The 18,263-nt window shown below is 50.9% G+C and overlaps 1 protein-coding gene and 1 pseudogene across 2 annotated transcripts in view; one reads left to right on the top strand and one right to left on the bottom strand.

Moving 5' to 3' along the window:
• PLEKHD1 (pleckstrin homology and coiled-coil domain containing D1) overlaps positions 1-4,138 on the top strand; it is a 29,562-nt gene extending 25,424 nt beyond the window's left edge. For both annotated transcript variants that reach the window (XM_059692176.1, XM_059692186.1), the window contains exons 10-13: positions 399-531; positions 863-1,007; positions 1,554-1,703; positions 1,959-4,138. In XM_059692176.1, the coding sequence (XP_059548159.1) occupies positions 399-531; positions 863-1,007; positions 1,554-1,703; positions 1,959-2,134 (604 nt within the window). In that variant the 3' untranslated portion in view covers positions 2,135-4,138. The remainder of the gene's footprint in view (positions 1-398; positions 532-862; positions 1,008-1,553; positions 1,704-1,958) is intronic.
• A 3,002-nt stretch (positions 4,139-7,140) lies between these two features.
• Positions 7,141-7,577, bottom strand: LOC132232723 (large ribosomal subunit protein P1-like; annotated as a pseudogene).
• Positions 7,578-18,263: the final 10,686 nt, after the last annotated feature.

Here is an 18,263-nt window from a genome sequence, read left to right as displayed (position 1 = left end):
AGGCAAATGGGAAGAGAACCTTCACTACCCAGAACTGGCTGGATCATTATCTCTTGCAAAGGTGTGAGCTACACAGACAGTCACTAGGTCCGTATAACAGTGCTTTGTGGCCTGCTGGGAAGGTCCTCTTAGATCCCTTTTACAGACGAGGACACCCAGCCTTGAGAGTTCTAGGACTTTCCTGAGGTCACAGAACCAGCAAGACCTGGACCCAGGACTCAGGTTTTCTGAATGTAAGATGGGCTCCCCTCATCACCTGACTGACAGCACCCAGAATGTTTGGGGGCTCCTGCAGCCTGGGCCTCAGATTTCTTCAGCCAGTTCTCTCTGAGGGGCTGTCCTCCCAGCGGAAACCCCCTTTGGTGAGTGAGCCCTGACTGAGTGCCTTTCCCGGGCAGGATGAAGGAGAACGAGGAGCGCTCACGGGCCCTGGAGGAGGAGCGTGAGTTCTACTCCAGCCAGTCCCAGGCGCTGCAGAACTCGCTGCAGGAGCTGACAGCACAGAAGCAGCAGGCCGAGCAGGAGCTCAAGGTGCTTCCCTCACCTGGGGACTCCCGTCACGTTCCTGCACTTCACCTGCAACTACCTGAATCATCCCTGCCCACCTGACCAGCCAGGGGCAGGCATGGAGCCACGAGGGGAAGCAGTGAGCCTGCCACTTCTGTGGGGCACCATTGCTGGGTGTGGGGTCGAGTGCAGGCCGTCTGGGCAAGGGTGTAAGACAGGAGGCAGGAGGTAGTAACTTCCACCCACGTCCAAAGGCGAGAAAGCCCACTCGAGTCAGGGGTGATCAGGCAAGGCTTCCAGGGGAGATGGCAGCTGCCCCCCAGAACCCCACATCTCTCCTTCCCTCTCCCTTCAGGCCGAGGTGAAGGTCCGTATGGACCTGGAGAGACGTCTGCGGGAGGCCGAGGCGGCCTTGAGGAGCCTGGAACAAGGACTCAACTCCAGGGTGCGGAACAAGGAGAAGGAGGAGAGGATGCGGGCCGACGTGAGCCATCTGAAAAGTAAGCTCTGCCCTTGGTGCCCGGCCCCTCAGCCTGTGGAGCCTGGACAAGGGCTAGTGCCCCACACAGGGCCTGGTGTGCATTAGATGGTCTATCAGTGGTCGGCAAACTCATTAGTCAACAGAGCCAAATATCAACAGTACGATTGAAATTTCATTTGAGAGCCAGATTTTTTAAACTTAAACTGTATAGGTAGGTACATTGTTATTAACTTAATTAGGGTACTCCTAAGGCTTAGGAAGAGCCACACTCAAGGGGCCAAAGAGCCGCATGTGGCTCGCGAGCCGCAGTTTGCCGACCACGGGTCTAGATGTTGATGGAGTGTCTCCAGGTTCCTGCCTGCCAGCATCTTGATGCTGCTTCCTTTCAGCTGTTGGACCTGGGGAGGGGGCAGGGGAGAAGGCCTGCAGGTCTGCCCCCTCCAACAGGTGGCTCTGGTCTCCCAAAGGATGGGCTCTAAGGGTTTCTTGATTCCTGGCACCTGGATCCTGGGCGGGGCAGGGTGAGGCGGGGCAGGGAGGGGAAACGCAGTGAACTTGGGCGCAGGGTTCTTCGAGGAGTGCATCCGGAACGCCGAGCTGGAGGCCAAGATGCCGGTCATCATGAAGAACTCCGTGTACATCCACAAGGCGGCCACGCGCCGCATCAAGAGCTGCCGTTTCCACCGGCGCCGGTCCAGCACCTCCTGGAATGACAGTGAGTGTGGGCGTGTGTGCCCCGTGGGGTGGGGATGGTCACAGGCCGCAGGGACACGAGGGAAGAGGGCAGGGTGGGAGGGCTGGCCCAGCTCTGAGGCCGGACAGTGTGGCCTTGAGCCTGCCCCACCAGCCTTGGGCTTTTCCCAGCGTTAGGGGAGCCCGTGGGTGGGAAGGGGCTGTGGGCTGGGCTTGGGGGCAGGGCCACGCCTTGTGGAGGAAGGACTTCACCAGCGTTGGGCCACCGTCTCCCCAGTGAAGCCGTCCCAGTCCTTCATGACCTCCCAGCTGGAAGCCAACAACATAGAGGAGCTGAAGGAGGTGGCCAAGCGGCTGAGCCGAGACCAGCGCTTCCGGGAATCCATCTACCACATCATGGTGACGCAGCCGGGACCATCCTCAGCGCTCCCTCTTCCTCGGGGTGGAAAGTGATGGCTGTCCTCCCCTCCTCCCGGGTCTTTCCTGGGTGGGGCTGGGAAGACGTGCAGGGGGAGGCTGACTACCTGGCTTCTCTCAGCTCTCCTCCGGGCCTGCACCTCACCCTCAGAGGACAGGGATGCCACCTCCCTTACCACCCCTACCCCAGACCCTGCCCTTGGGTCTATGCCAGGCCCGTGCAGGCCCCAGCTGGGTGATGCCCGGTTGTCAGGATGAGGCCAGGAAGAGGCCTGGTTGCATGTGGAGGCTGTTTTCTCGGTTGGGGAGTGAGGTGGGCAGGCCCACAGCTCTCTGTCGTGCCCACTCTACCTCTCTGCGACGCTCCACCTGCCGGTCCTGGTGTGTGAAGGCCTCCCCTCCCACCTTGACCCTTGCTTCCCGGGGGGCTTCCTAACTCTCCTTGCTTCAGCGACCCACAGACATCCCTCAGTCCGCGTTGACCACATTGTGAGGCAGGAAGAAAGACCTAGTGCAGCAGCTCTGGGTGCATGGCACACTCCACCCCACAGTATCACCTTTCCTGAGGTTGGGCCCTGGCTGTGGGATCAACCCCTCACTCCCCTCCTCAGGCGAGCTCACCCATCTACAGCCTCAGACCCATGAGGGTGATGCACCCCTCACCTCCCCCCCGCATCCCGCCTGCTTAGATACGTAGGGCTCTGGGCCCTGGCTGGGAGCTGGGGCAGCAGGGACACTGAGAGCTCTCCCAGAGGATGCAGGGCAAGTCAGGGAGTGGATGAAGGCGGCCCTGGCTCCTTCACTATCTTCTCTTGATTGAACAGGGAGGCAGCTCCCTCTGGCTACGGCGGCCCTGCTGGTCCGTGGGGTCACAGACCACTCCCTCCAGCTGACCCTGCTTTGGTGGCCTTACTCCACCTCTCCCTGCAGAGGCTTTACCCGGTGAAGCAGTGTGACCATGAACCCTGAAAGACGGGGGCCTGGGCCTGTGAAATGGCCAGTAGCCATTGGCTGACCCCAAGTCATCAGGGGTGAAGCCGAAACATCCATCGCAGCTTCTGTGGAAAACCACCACCCTCCATGAGGCTGAGGCTGTGTGTGTCCCTCACCCATGGACAGCCTACCCAGCTCTTCTCCCTCTAGGCCACCCTCCAAAGCTTCCCGAGTCTGTTGGTCTCCCCAGAAAGGGGTGTCTGTGGGATCGGGGTGCTCAGGGACACTGGTGGTATGAAAGGTGCTGATTCTCTGCTGCTTGGAAAACCGAGTGAGGAGCCCAGTCTGAGAGATAGACAGATGGCTGCAGGGGAAGTCCCGTGAGGCGCAGGTCCCTGGGGAAGAGGAGTGTTGCTGGCTCGTGTCCACTGCTCTGTGCTCAGACCTGCCTGGCGAAACTAAGCTCGGTGGTCCCGCCTCAGGGGCGGGTGGACTCTGATGGCCTCAGCCAGTCTCTTCGGAGTTTAGGGGGGAGGCTTCAGAATCAATGCATCTAAATAAATCGGAGTCTAAATGTAAAATCTTTAAACATGTAGAAAGCTGCATAAACCTGCAAATAACTTATCTATTATGTATGTAGGATGGACTTTGGAATGAGGGGGAAGGTTGATAAAAGCAAGATTACTGTTTAATTTTTTGTTTCTTTGTTTTTAAAGAATTAGATTAATAATGATTTGCTCTTGGAGAAAGATCTTTTGGAAACTTTCAAATGATTTCCCTCTGTCCCTCCAGGCAAATTATTAACCAGAAAGGAAAATGTTTTTCTATGCACATTCAGCAATCCCTAGTTTCTTTCCTTCTGTTTCATCCTGTACTTAACCATGCCTCAGGCAAATCTTGGTTCTCTTCAACCAACTGGTCAATTCATAAGTATTTATTTGTTAAAAAGTCACTATGTACCTAGCACTGTAAATAGAAAAAGAGCAAAATACTATATGAAAATATGCAAAGGTGGAAATTGCTTACTGGAAATATATTGATTTGATTTTTTTTTTTTTTTTAAACAAAACCCCTTATTCCTTGGCCCATTAAATGTTTCCTGCAGTATTGCTTGTGGTTGGTCATTGCTGAAGAGATGTTGCCACCTGCAGGCCAAGTGTTGAATTACAGAAATGCTGGCTTGTACTCGGACATGCACCCAAGTTTCTCGGCATATGAGGAAGTACTCCCAGCTGCTACACCTCCTAGGATTGGCTTCTAAATAATTAACTGAAAAATATGTTCCCGCCTGAGGTCCTGGATGTCCCCATGTAACAAGGGCTATCAGCTGGGTGTCTTGATTTGAGCACAGACCACGCTTTGGTGTTGTAATCTTGTAAGGAAGAGCAAGAAACAGTAATGACTGGTTTCTCCTATGTGGTTTATTTCCGGATGCAATAGATGATCTGTCATCGTGCCGGGACTGTCTTGGTTTGTGCTGTGTCTCAGAAAATTAAGAACCGCTCCCCCGTTTGCTATCCTAAGTGTTCCAGTTTGGATGAGAGTTCCGTGGTCACCTGCTTTCCCCCAGTGATATGTTAATGGGTGAAGCATGAGACCTGTAAAATACGGGGTTCTGCCCCTGGGAAGGGTCCACTGTCTGTACTTGTCTCTGGAGGATGTAATTCTTGCCCCCACCATCCTATCCCACCCACCTCCACAGGACCTGGGCAGCCTGTGGGTGCTCAGATACCATCCACTTGAAATTTGGAGCCCCTCATCAAAGAGGACGATGGAACAGAAGCTTGCTCAAGTCTCTGGGCGTGTCGGATTTGGTGTAACTAGAAGGTAGTTCTTCAAACCCACCAGATGAGGGGGCTGCTCTGGAGCCCTCAGATAAAGGCCAGCAGCCCCTGGTGAACCTTATGCTTCTGTGATGAGCCAGGATGGTGCTGTCCAGACCCCTGAGCCACTGCAAGGGTTCCCCAAAGTGAGAAACCCTGCAGGTTTGACAGGGTGGGTGGGGGAAGCTGCTGACTTCTCTCGCCCCACCCCTGGGGATGAGGGGGAAGGAATGTCCTTTGCAAGGCGTTGGGAGAGGATACGGTGTTCTTGACACATGGAAACAGACCCACTCCCAGGCATCTAAAGCAACTGGTTATTCAAACTGCCTAGCAGGTTTGGGTTGGTGTGATGTCATGTTCCAGACTCAGTTCCTGGCTCTTTGCACAGCCCTTCTCCCCTTCCCTGCCCTAGCCTTGGGCTTCCCCTCATGAGCTCCCCTCTCCATCCTGCTGGGTTAGACGTGCTCAGGGGCAGTCCAGGAAGCACTCCAAGCCCAGGAATCCTAGGGGTTGTGGGCCAATAAACTAGATCCCCTTGGGGTGAATTCTCCCTGCACTGTCACTACGGTCCCCTACAGTCTGGTGTTCTGTGTCCCTCTGGCTCTACCCCTGGGTGGGACTGGACAGTCAGGCAATCAGGTGGGGAAGTTGGAGGGAGACAGGGCTGCTCAAAGGCTGGACTTCAGGGCCTCCAGGCGATCCCCAGGCAGTAGCAGAGCCAGCTGGGGTGCCTTCGGGGCTCCTGCTCTCTTTGTACTCTGCCTTACTTCCCCTGGAGGATCTGACACCTGCCTCAGGGCTGAGCCCGGTTGTGAACGGACTCAACTGCCCTCTTATCTTATGGCTGATGGGCCTCAAAGGTCACTGACCACAAGGAGAAACTCCTCTTGCAGAGCAGTGACCTTGTCCACTAGCAGCTGAGGGGAGGAAGCTGCCACACTCTGCCTGCTGCTGTGGGAGTGGAAGAATGGGAGGTGTGTGTGTGTGTGTCGGGGGGGGGGGGGTCTGAAGGTAAAAGGTCAAGCCTTGGATTCACCTCTTTCCAGCTGTGGCTTTTGCGGTGATTATTTAAAATGTCTTATATATACAGCCCGGCTGGCATGGCTTAGTGGTTGAGCGTTGACCTATGAACCAGTTGCAGGCTCGATCCTCTGGGGGGTGTGCAGGAGGCAGCCGATCAATGATTCTCTCACCATTGATGTTTCTATCTCTCCCTCTCCCTTCCTCTCTGAAATCAATAAAAATATATATTAAAAAATTTAAAAAATTAAATGTCTTACATATTCATAAAATTCTTATTAAGTAGGATATACACTCAGATCTCGCCAACTGCTCAGAGCCCCTACAGTTCTGAAGCTGTGTGATCTGGGAACTTGCAACCCCGGAATCAATAGAACATTCTGGCTCAGGCTGGATTTGGTGCCATGCTGTTATCAGATGAAATAAAAAAAATAATTTTTTTTTTTAGTTTAGAGGTGAGAATAAGAAAGAGACTGGTTTATCACCACAAGGTCGTTGTGACTAATGGCTTTTGCTTGGAAGGCTTTCCTGGGAAAGGAAAGGTGTCCATTCTCATGTTCACCCTGTTGTCTGTGGTCATCTGTCAGCATCACTTCCTTTCATCTTCATTCAGTAAATATTTACCAGGATTCTGTCATGAAGTCAAGTACCGACCATGTGCTCATCCCTATCGCTTATTGATGTTCTTTTTTATTGTGGTAAAATATACATAATATAAAAGTTACCATTTTAACCGTACAGTTTAACAATGTAAGGCATATTCACATTATTTTGCAACCAACACCAGAACTTCTCATCTTGCAAACCTGGAATTCTACATCCATTAAACTACTCCCTGTTTCTCCCTACCCCCACCCCCTGGCCACCTCCATTCTACTTTCTGTTTCTGTGAATTTGACTACTTCAGTTACCTCATGAAAGTGGATTTGTCCTTATTTGTCGTGTGTGTGTGTGTGTGTGTGTGTGTGTGTGAGACTAGCTGCTTATTTCACTTAACACAATGTCCTTGAGGTTCATCCATGTTGTAATTTACTTTTATTACAAAAATTTTATTGGTTTTTAGAGAGAATGGGAGAGTGAGTTCAAGAAAGAAACATTGATGTGAGAGCTGAGCAGCTGTCAGCTGCCTCCTGCATGCCCCCTCCCTGGAATTGAGCCCAGCCACCCTGGCATGTGCCCTGACTTGGAATCCAACCGGCAACCTTTCAGTGCATGGGACGATGCTCAACTAACTGAGCCGCTTGGGCCAGGGTAGAATTTCCTTCCTTTTTTTTTGTTTTTGTTGTTTGTTTTATTTTTGCAACAGAGATCAGCTTTTATTGAATGTGTTACAAAAGAGCTAGTTTAGTCAAAAAGACCAAAGCCCATGTCACCATCAGACTCCTCAAATTCTTTCTTTGCTTCCACTTTCTTCTCCTCAGCTGGGGCAGCAGCGGTGGAGGGGGCAGGACCAGGGTCCCCCAGCCCCTACATTGCAGATGAGACTCCCAATGTTGACATTGGCCAGAGCCTTTGCAAACAAGCCTGGCCAGAAAGGTTCAGCATTTACACCAGCGGCTTTAATGAGGGCATTGATCTTATCCTCCGTCACAGTCACTTCATCGTCGTGCAGGATAAGGGCCGAGTAGATGCAGGCGAGCTTCCAGACTGCGGCCATGGTGAGGGTGAGTGCTGGGCGAGTGCTGCCGGGAGCGGTGCGAGTCTCCGGAGGGCCTCACCCCAACGCGGCCATAGCTTCCTCGGAAGAACCCAGCACCTTACCGGCAGCTGGAGAAAGCAGGCAAATTTCCTTCCTTTTTAAGGCTAAATCATATCCTGTCACTTTTCAAAAGAAAGATTGATTGAAATCTTATTTTTCTGACGAACTGCTGGCCAGGGTGAGAGGGGCACCTGTCTTAAAGGATGAGAATCACAGCCCAGGGGGAGTTGGGTCCTATGCTTCCCGTTTCCCAGGCTGTTCCTCACCATGGCCGGTGTTAATGCTTTGGTGTCACTCTCCCTTCCTCCCAGCAGATGGCAGCATGCTCTGAGCTGGGCCGGCAAATTCCAGTGGGAAAGGGAGCTGTAGCTGCTGGAGAAAGGGGGGCGGGGGGAGGGCATTGTGACGCTGCCGAGTCTCTGCATTGAATCTCCCAGTTATTCTCTTCTTTAAGATGTGAAACAAAAACCTTCACTTCAACCATCATTTATGAAGAGTCTTGTATACCAGCACTTTCACACTGACTTATCTTTTTTGTTCTCACAACATCCCTCTCCTTGATTTATAGATAAATGAAACCCACAGAGGTTAAGGGGTTTGCCTAATGTCACACAGCTTCTAAGTGGAGGTTCAGGTATTTGAATTCAAGACCAATGTGCTCTTCTCTCCTCTCTTTCCTTCCTCTTTCCTCCTCCCCCTCCCCCTCCCCTCCTCCTCCTCCTCCTCCTTCTTTTCTCTCTCTCTCTCTCTCTCTCTCTCTCTCTCTCTCTCTCTCTCTCTCTCTCTCTCTCCCCCTCCCTCTCTCTCCCCTCACCCCTCTCCGAAAGATGTGCACATATGGTTTATCTTGCCTGGGGCTACACAGCATGGAGCCCAGGAGAAATTCCCAGAAACAGGGAATTAGGGAGCTGCCAGGCCAAAGCTAAAGTAAAACTCTGAAACTCATCATCATATCTCCATAAGGACCAGAAAGACGAAGGATCCAAAGTTCTTCAGGGGATAAAAGAAATCAAACTGAAGAAACTCCCAAGTTAAAATTTCCATCATGATTTCACTTATATGTGGAATCTAATGAATAAAATAAACACAACAGAAACACCAAAAAAGGACCTATGTCCTTTCTAGCATATACAAGTATCCAAATAATTACATATTAATATGTAAATTATTTTATGAACCTTTTAAATTAGTTTCCTCCTTCCCTTCTTTCTTCCTCCCTTCCTTTTATCCCTCCCTCCCTCCTTCCTTTGCTCCCTTCCTTTCTTCCTTTCTTCCACAAGAATATTGAGTTCCTCTATGTTATAGAATCTCCACCGAGATCTTTTCTATTATGAGTTCTTACGGGATGACTCAGCTGCTTGGTAACTGACAGTTTCCAGAGAATTCTTCCTGTCTGGGGGTCTGGTTAGTCCAACATAGCAGGGCCTGAGGATCCGGGCCTCCTGTCCTAAGGACTTTGCAAAACAACCAGGCGTTTTCTTGCTGCCTCCAACCACTTTTAGGCTGCAGTCTCTTGACCTTCATAATCCTTTGCCCTGCCCTGAGGGCGTTCCCAGGCCAGTGTCCTCTGGAACAGAGGAGTCCTCTGGTGGGTGGGGGAGAGAGCAGCCAATGGGAATGTCCTGGTCTGGGAATCTAGAGTCCTGGTGGTCCTGTAGTGCCAGTGATTAAACAGAGAGGAGCAAGCTATCCAACCTCCCCTTTGTAGAAGGATGGTGTGAGGAGAGATGCTCTCATAGCTCTTCTCCAGTTCTGGGTTGCTCCTCTCCGCTGGACATTGCTTTAGGTGTGGGCATGGGACCCAGGCTAGCCAATGAGATGAGAAGTCTGCTGGGGGTTCTTGGGACAGGTTTTCTCACGTTTAAAAGGTCATAGGGAAGATACAATCCCTTTACTTCCACTGGACATTTCATGCCCGGATATGACACCTAGAACTAAGCCAACTTGAAACCATGAGGGCAGCTGGTCTGAGGACCAAGCTGGAGTGCCAAGGGTAACTGAGCAGAAAGATGGTGAGAGGTGTTGGCCCTTCTTCCTGAGTTGTCAGTGAGTCAACCAACACTCGATCTGCCCTATTTCAGGACTTCTTGCTATGTGAGCTAACTTATCTTTCCTTATTGTTTAGGCCCCTTTGATTCATTTTCTGTTATTTCCAAATAAGAGCTGCCTAATTGGTAGTCACTTTAGCTTTTTCAGAATTGTTGTGTGATCCCCAGGGTTTAAGCCCTTTTTTTAAGGAGGTCAAAGCATTTTTCACTCACTAGACTTCAACTATTCATTCATTCAACAAATATTTATGGGGAACCTCCAATCATATTTTTTTTAATAATTATTATTTCTTTTAAATATATTTTATTGATTTTTACAGAGAGGAAGGGAGAGGGATAGAGAGTCAGAAACATCGATGAGAGAGAAACACCGATCAGCTGCCTCCTGCACGCCCCCCACTGGGGATGTGCCCGAAACCAAGGTACATGCCCTTGACCAGAATCGAACCTAGAACCCTTCAGTCCGCAGGCTGACGCTCTATCCACTGAGCCAAACTGGTCAGGGCTCCAATCATATTTTTAAAAATTATTTGACACATCTCCTTCCCATAACTCAAAATGCCTGAAATTGAGATGTATCTTTAATTGATGGCGTCTTGTGATTGCTGCTGGCCACGTGACTTTCTTGGTGAGACTGTCATTGCCTTTGCAGACATCAAAAAAGTTCCAGCATCAAAACATGCAGAGCGCATGTCAATAGTTTAGCAAAAATACAATAATAAATCCCCCAATGCTCACAGAGCATGCGCACAATAAATCAGAACCGATTGTTGTGGGGAAGGTGGGGAATCCGATATGTTTGGCAGCACTTGTAATATAGCCAGACCCACAGCGTTGTAAAGCTGGCTTCAGAGCCCAGCACATAGGACACTTCCTTCTTTTACGGATTCTTTTGAGAAATGCTGCATCACTCTGAGGCCTGCGGACAGCAGCGTGTGAGAACAGATGGTCCTGGCCGCTCTCATAGAGACAGGACTCAGATTTGGAATGAGAACGTCTAGAAATACCTTAGCCCAGTTACTTCACTTCTGTTTCCCATTGTCTTATGCACGAGAGTGATTTATGATGAAAATCTGTACTAACCACGTCTACAAGGGCTCCTTCAGTAACTGCAAAATAAAAATGCTGAGTGAAAGCATTGTGTCATGGTTTAATTGGCAGCATTTTTGGTTTCTTAGTGCTACATAAAGTAATGGTGTGCCTTCTACTCAATGATGTCTTCAGTTGGGTGCTATGTAGTATATGCCAAGCACTGCTCTGGTGCCAGGGATACGACAGTGAACAAGAGTCAAAACCCTGGTTGTACAGGTTGGCTGTGGAGAAGGCCCTTTACATGTCATTCGGGGGCCTACCTGGCAGCTACTTTTCTGTGATCAGCCGAGGCTTAGCCCTGGGGTCAGAGTCTTCAGCCACCCATAAGGATTTCTTTCTCCTCTTCATTGTGCCTGGAAATGGCCCAGAGCACCTCTGTTCTCATTTAATTGGCTGAAACTCAGTCACATGGCCACATTCCCCTGCAGGGGATTCTGGGAACTGGAGTCTGGCTGAGTGCCCAGGGAAAAAGGTAAATATTGGTGCTGATGGGCTGCAGCAGTCTGTGCCACACAGTGTAAGCAACACTGTGGAGGTGGGGGGAGTCCCAGCAGTCCGGAGCCATTCCACTGTCTCTGGGGAAGCTGTCCCAAATGTCAGACACATCATTGAATAGGGAGATGTTTATGACAGAATATTAACCCCGTGGGTAACCAGGTTCGATAACAGTTCATGGAACCCGTGGTGCTTATCCTAAACCATGAATCTCTACTTGAGATATTTTAGGGCAGAAGAGATTTTTCAGGAGTGCCCGTGAGGCCCAGCACTTAGCACCGCCGATTCCGCACTCCGCCTGCGCAGGGGGCTGGGGGACAGTTTGCTTGCTCAGTAGAGTGTGTGCCAGGCTGGGAATGCAGGGCTCCAGCCACCAGGATACAGACCAGGTGACCGCACAGAGGCAGTCAGACATCCTGGGGAGGAGTTCAGGTTTCACCAACTACCGCTGCGTGACTTGGGTAAATTACTTAAGGTTTCTGGCCTTTGGATTCCTCAGTTGTAAAAGTACATCGCTCAAAGTAAATGCAGCCATAATACCTGCCCTCCCTACCTCACAGGTGGTTGAGGGGATCCAGAGAGCTGAAGCTAGGGGAGACCTTTGTGGATTGTAAAGATTTATACTAACACTATCTTGTGTTGATGACGAGAACATAGTGTCTGCCTTTAGGACGGGCCGCATGAACCCTCCTAAGTGAATCACGTGGTCTTGCTTATGCTCATGCTCACTACATCTGTTATCATTTCTAAGCACTTGTTTGAAAGCCTCTCTCTCTCTCTCTCTCTCTCTCTCTCTCTCTCTCTCTCTCTCACACACACACACACACACACACACACACACACACACTCACACATACACACTGCAGCTTGCTCCATTTGGTGTTCAGGGCAAAGCCTATAAGTCGAGGCTGAGGCCTATTATTAGTGGGAAATCTCGGGAAAGGGAGGAGAGCTGGGAGCTGTGGCTGCCCTCTCACCCTGTGTGATCAGAGAATGCATTTTCTGTTAGCAGTGGCTGGCAGCGGCTGGCAGTGCCAGGAGGAGCCCACATGCCAAGTGCCACGCCACACAGCGTTGTCTCCCCTCCTCAGCTTTGTGGGTTGGTTCCGTTCTGTCCCTCCTCCTCTCTTCACATGAACCATTTCTGTCGTTCCCTGAATCCTGTGACAAATTCCTGAGTTCTAGGTCTTTTAAGCCTTCCTGTCTCCTCTGGCTCCTTTAACAGCTACTAGAGTGAAGAGAGACTGGGAACCAGATGCACCCTCCCCATGTGAGACTGTGCAAAGCATGGCACAGCGAGGGGAAGGGCTTTCTTCAGTGGTAACTGCGATGAAGTCACTTGGAAAGAAGGACCCATCTGGACACGTCCAGCTGTGATGGCAGAACACAAGGCTTACGAGGCTGAGAAGGACTCTGAATCCAAGTGTTATAGCCTCAGGAACCAGCACCTCAGGGCCTAGGACTGGGCACTCTGCCAGGGGCCCGTGGCTCCCTCTCTGCTTCTCCTCGCTTCTCCTTGTGTGTTGGCCTTGCTCTCTCCCTCTGCAGAGGGTAAGGAGAGGATATGACCATCGGCAGCCCCAGCGTGGCACCCCAGAGGAGAGAGCGCTCCTTTCTTTGCCTTTTTTGTTTTGTTAATCCGCACCCAAGGATATTTTTTCTATTGCTTTTCAGAGAGAGTGGAAGGAAGGGAGGGAGGAGGAGAGAGACAGAAGAGAGAAACATTAATGTGAGAGACACACAAGGATTGGTCGCTTCCCACCCACGCCCTGACCTGGGCTGGGGATGGAACCTGCAACCCAGGTATGCGTCCTTGACAGGGAATCCAACCCAAGGCCCTTTGGTGCATGGGCCAACGCTCTAACCACTGAGAGCATGCTGGCCAAGGAGAGAGCTTCTTTCTTGACATTCCCTGTATTCATCACAGGGAATAAATTGGTCCTGCAGCTCAGGTCATATGCCCACCACTTGGTTGAGTCACTGCTGTGGGTGGGGAGATCTGTAATTGCCCAGGCAATCTACAAGTACAGAGGAAGCTGAGAAGAATATGTGCAGGGGATGGAGGCAGGGGAGAGAGAGGAGAGAAGGGGAGGGGAAGGGAGGGGAGGGGAGGGGAGGGGAGGGGAGGGGAGGGGAGGGGAGGGGAGGGGAGGGGAGAAGAGAAGAGAGAGAACGCATGCACATGCAACCCCCTGCCGGTGGGCTGTGGCTCCCTCTGCTTCTCAGGGGTGAGCAGTGCTGAGGAGCAGCAACACCGCAGGACCACATTTTCCCTGGGCTCCAGCCGCTTCCTGAAGGCGGGGTCAGCAGTGGTTGTCATGGCAACAGCCTGACGGGCGGGTCTTAAGGAAAAGAGTAAGCTGGAATGTTTTGAATGATGCTTGTAGGCGAGTCCTCTCTGGCTAAGAGCCGAAGAGTGACAAAGCCCAGCTCGGTGGGTCGTGGGTCGGTCTCACTCTGAGGGGAGGGTGTGTGGGTTTGGGTTTGGGCTGGCGGTCACTCTGCCACCGCAGCTGGGTTGATTGGGGCCAAAACCTTGGGAGCATCACAGGATAATTAATAATGAGAAATCTCCCTCAAATGCCCTACCAGTCCTCCAAGGCCACAGGAGAGGGACACTGTTAGTGTGAGACTCCAGGCTTTCACCTGCCTTGTGCGGGGAAATGCAGCGAAGGGGCTGGGCTCTCTGTGCAGACGGTAAAGGTGGAGCTCGGGAGAGGCCACCGGCCCTTGCTTCCCTTATCTCTCTCGCGGAGGCCCCTGGTGGTCCAGCCAGGGCACACCAGGCCCCCTTCTCCAGGAATCCCTCAGCTCCCTGTGGAGGGTCCTTATCTTTCCTCCTGTAGCAGAATAGATCTTCCTATATTCAGTGAGGTGCCACCCCTCACCCCAGATCCACCCTCAGAATTTGAAAACAGAATAAGAAAAAAAAACTGTCTATTGAGTTTTGTGCCTCTCCCTACCCTCCTGCACCTTTAAAAAGGTGGGCAGCATTAGCACCGAGACTGGCACCTCCAGTGCTTGAGGCAGTTGATTCACTGTAGTGCACGTGAGAAGGTCCATTTGAAGAGATGGCCCTCAGACAGTGATTCACGGCAAAGTGGGAATGGGAGGGAACATTCTTTGGGAGGAAGTAGGGTGTCAGCAGGTGGACTGGGTAGAACTGAGTTTGAAAATACATCCAATATTCGAATATAATTTAAAATGAAAATAATAATAAGAATCTAGCTCTTTTTGTTTTCATCAAACCACAGGCAGTAGTAAAGCGTGACTGACTCTGTGGGTGGAGATTTGGCTCACAGTAAATCTTAGTAAGGAGACCCTGTGTCCAATGTGGGAACACCACCAGGTGAATGCGATCTACCTTGCTGTGTGTTTTCTTGCAGAATGGGTCATGGAGGACAGAAAGAGGAGAGGCACAGGACTGTCAGGAGAGTGACTGTTCCCACCCAAATGGGGACTCAGGGTTCCCAGACACCCAGAGAGAAGGAGACTGGATGAGAAGGGCGTGGGAGGCAATCACCATGCAATTGTGATGGAGCAATAGGTGATGCCCCGTGAAGCTGACTAGTACCCTCTGGTTTCATTCTTTTTATAAGGAAACCTTCTGGTCCCTTGAGTGGATTTACGCCATCTCAGAAGGATGTGTGCTTTATGCAAATGAGCATGCTTTTCCACTGTAGAGAATACATTGGTGCCTGGACTGGGGGCTGACTGAGAGGAACCTCTTTCCCCGGGTGGTTCCATCTCTGAAAGGGTATTTGGAACCATGGGAGTCAAGGACCGGGCTGGGAGTTGTGGTGACTCCACCAAGGTGGGGAGGATGCAGGTGCCTGATTGGAGGAGGCGTTGGGACTCTTCTAAAACAAGCACGCTAACTGCATACAGCCATCTAGCTGCGGCAGTGAACCTGTTCCAGGTTGTCTACCTCCACGTACTGTTGCTCAGGGTGTTGCAGGAATGTGTTTTGTTCCCAACAAGCATGTAGCCGCTTGCAGGCAGGACTGTATTTCATACCCTGTGTGCCCCCAGGGAGCCTCCATATGCTCACTCTCCATCTCCAGGCCAGAGAGGGCTTTCTGAAACAGGGACTGACAATAGCCAATGTTGTGAGGCTCCTTGCCGTTGATAGCACACTTTCACCTCCATTGCCTCAGCTTACCCTCCCCCACGACCAGTCACCCCATGAAGAAACAGAAGCTGGTGCTTTTACAGTTTCCATTTTAAAGATGAAAAAAACAGCCCTAGCCAGTTTGGCTCAGTGGATAGAGCATTGGCCTGTGGACTGAAGGATCCCGGGTTCAATCCCGGTCAAGGGCACATGCCCAGGTTGTGGGTTCAATCCCCAGTAGGGGACATGCAGGAGGCAGCCAATCAATGATTCTCTCTCATCATTGATGTTTCTATCTCTCTCTCTCCCTCTCCCTTCCTCTCTGAAATCGATAAAAATCTATTTAAAAGACATATATTAATGGTGAAAAACCAAATGCCAGGAGTGATGAATACTCTAGGCTTATGCCTCTGTGGGCCCTTCTCCATGCCCAGGACTTCCCTCCCAGAGAGCGTGTAGGCCTAGAGGTGTGTGGACTGGGGCTGCTCTGCCTGGATCCCGGACAGAAATTCTTGCTCACTTTTCCTTGATGTGTTTTTGTTGGGACTTACCTTTCCTCACTATGGGAGTGTTAAGTAGTTTTGTGAATTCAAGAGAAATGAAAAATAGGCTCCTTCATTGAGGCCTCAGCCTTTTCTCACAAGGGGCAGCTTGGTCCACCACCAAACAAGCTTCAGTCATAAAGGTTTGCATTTTTCTGCCCTGTGATGGCATAGGGCTGGAGGATACAGGGTCTCTAGCCAGTTACTGCCATCTGTCCTTACCCTGCTCACACCACGCACTGGTGACCTGCCCAAGGTCCCACTGCCATGAAGGGTAGAACTGGGGCTGGAACTCAGCCTCTGGACCCAGGTCCCTGTTTCATCTAGTCTTGGCACAGTGCCAACCCCACATAGGGGATGGTCCTGCAGCCTCCAACATTCGGTGAGGTGCTTTGCTGATCCCAGGTTCCTACCTGAGCTGCACACTCAATCACCAACTCTCCTGCAGCTGCCCTGGGAGACAGGGTGGCCTGTCACCTGAAGCAGCTCCCACAGTCTGACCACAGCTTGTTACCCAGCATGAGCTAAAGTCCCTGGGAGCTTCGAAGACTGCTTGAGGCAGGAAATGATTCTATATCCAACTTTCCTTCCCCTCCTCTCCATCCTCCCCTGACCTCTTTCCTTTTATCTTTCCTTCCCTCCCTCTCTCCTCCCATCCATTCACTCAAATCTAAGCAGACGCATCCCTGTGGCAAGCTACCTACTGTCTCCTGTAGGATCAGAAGCATCAGAAACCGAATACTTCCCCTGAGTTGTGAGCCATGCTGAATTATTCATAGGCCAAATCCATTGCAAATTGCAGAGTGATTTTTCTTCAAGGTTGTGGTTGTCAGGCTATGGGGTGAAGAGATTAATGAACACACCAAACATTCATAGAGTTTAGAAATGCCATCAGAAATCAGACATTCCAACCCAGCTGGCGTGGCTCCGTGGTTGAGCGTCTACCTATGAACCAGGAGATCGCGGTTGATTCCTAGTCAGGGCACATGCCCGGGTTGCAGACTCGTTCCCCAGGGGGGTGGGGTGTGTGCTGGAGGCAGCTGAACAATGATTCTCTTTCATCGTGGATTTTTTTTTCTCTCTCTCCCTCTCCCTCTCCCTTCCTCTCTGAAATCAATAAAAATATAAAAAGAAAGAATCAGATAGTCCAAGGTCTCCATTTCATGAGGCCCTGGGCCAAGGACAGTGAAGAGAAATTATCTGTGCAAGGACTCACGCGGCCTTGGCCTTGCATGGATTGAACCCTGGTCTTCCTGAATTCTATAATCTGTGGATTGATGAATTAAACACACCAGCAGATAGGGCCTCACCCAACCCCTACACCTGTGTGGAATCCATCTTCCTCTTAGCTGGACCCTTTAGAAGGGGGACCAGGGGAGCCAGAGTTTTCTGACAGGGACTCTAGCTGGAGGTGTTGGCAAGGCTGAGCAGCCATCAGGCATGCTGTGGGAGGGGCTCCATCTTTGGGCGGGATTGGAGATGTCTGTGAATGAGCCTTCAAAGTCAACCCCTTGATCAGGGTGGGAATCAAGATCATCCTCACATCTGAGCATCTTGAAATTCTAGAATGCAACTACTTGTACTAAGAATAATTTGGTCTCAAAGCAAAACCTGAACGTTGATTCTCTTAGACTCAAAAATGGTTGGCTCTGTCAGAAGTTGCTTCTTGGATTTACTTGCCAGCTCTTATCAATCCCCTTCCTGCCTCCTAGTCTTCGTTTACTCTCTGCATGCCCCACTGTTGGCACCGTTCTGCCAGTGACTCCTGGAGTCTCCCATAGCCTCTCCTACCTTCTAGGTGGCTTTACAGAGAGGAAGTGCAGCCTTGTGGAGAGACCAATAGGTCTGGAGCTGAGTGGACTTAGATTAATATCTTAGCTCTGCCATTACAGCTGTGTGACCTTGGAAAAATCACCTAACCTCCCTCACTTTTTTCTTCTGTAAGATGAAAATGGTGACACTCCTTATTTATAGGATTACTAGAGGCCCCAAGCACGAAATTCGTGCAAGAGGTTCGGCCCTCGCAGGCTTGGCCGGCCCTCACAGCCCCCTGCTTCGTCCAGAAGGTCATCCGGAAGGACATCTGGAAGGTCATTTGGCTATTTGGTCTAATTAGCATATTAGCTCTTTATTATATAGGATGAGGTTTAAAGGTAATAATGTAGATAAGTTACTTAGTACAGATAATGCATAGCATATCCTTCCCCAAATCCATTGCACTCTCTTTGGACTTTGCCCTTGACTGTGGTATTTGCTATTCCATAGACCATTCTCTCCTTGCTGCGACAGAGATTTCTAATTGCTCACAGTGTCCATTATCCCCTCTTAGTTTTAGCTTGACACATGGCTACTTAGCCAGAGGCTATAGTCTCCAGCCACACTGGCAGCCAGAAGTGGTCACT

Source organism: Myotis daubentonii, chromosome 1, assembly GCF_963259705.1.
Source record: "Myotis daubentonii chromosome 1, mMyoDau2.1, whole genome shotgun sequence".
Taxonomy (NCBI): domain Eukaryota; kingdom Metazoa; phylum Chordata; class Mammalia; order Chiroptera; family Vespertilionidae; genus Myotis; species Myotis daubentonii.
This window is presented reverse-complemented; position numbering and strand designations above follow the sequence as displayed.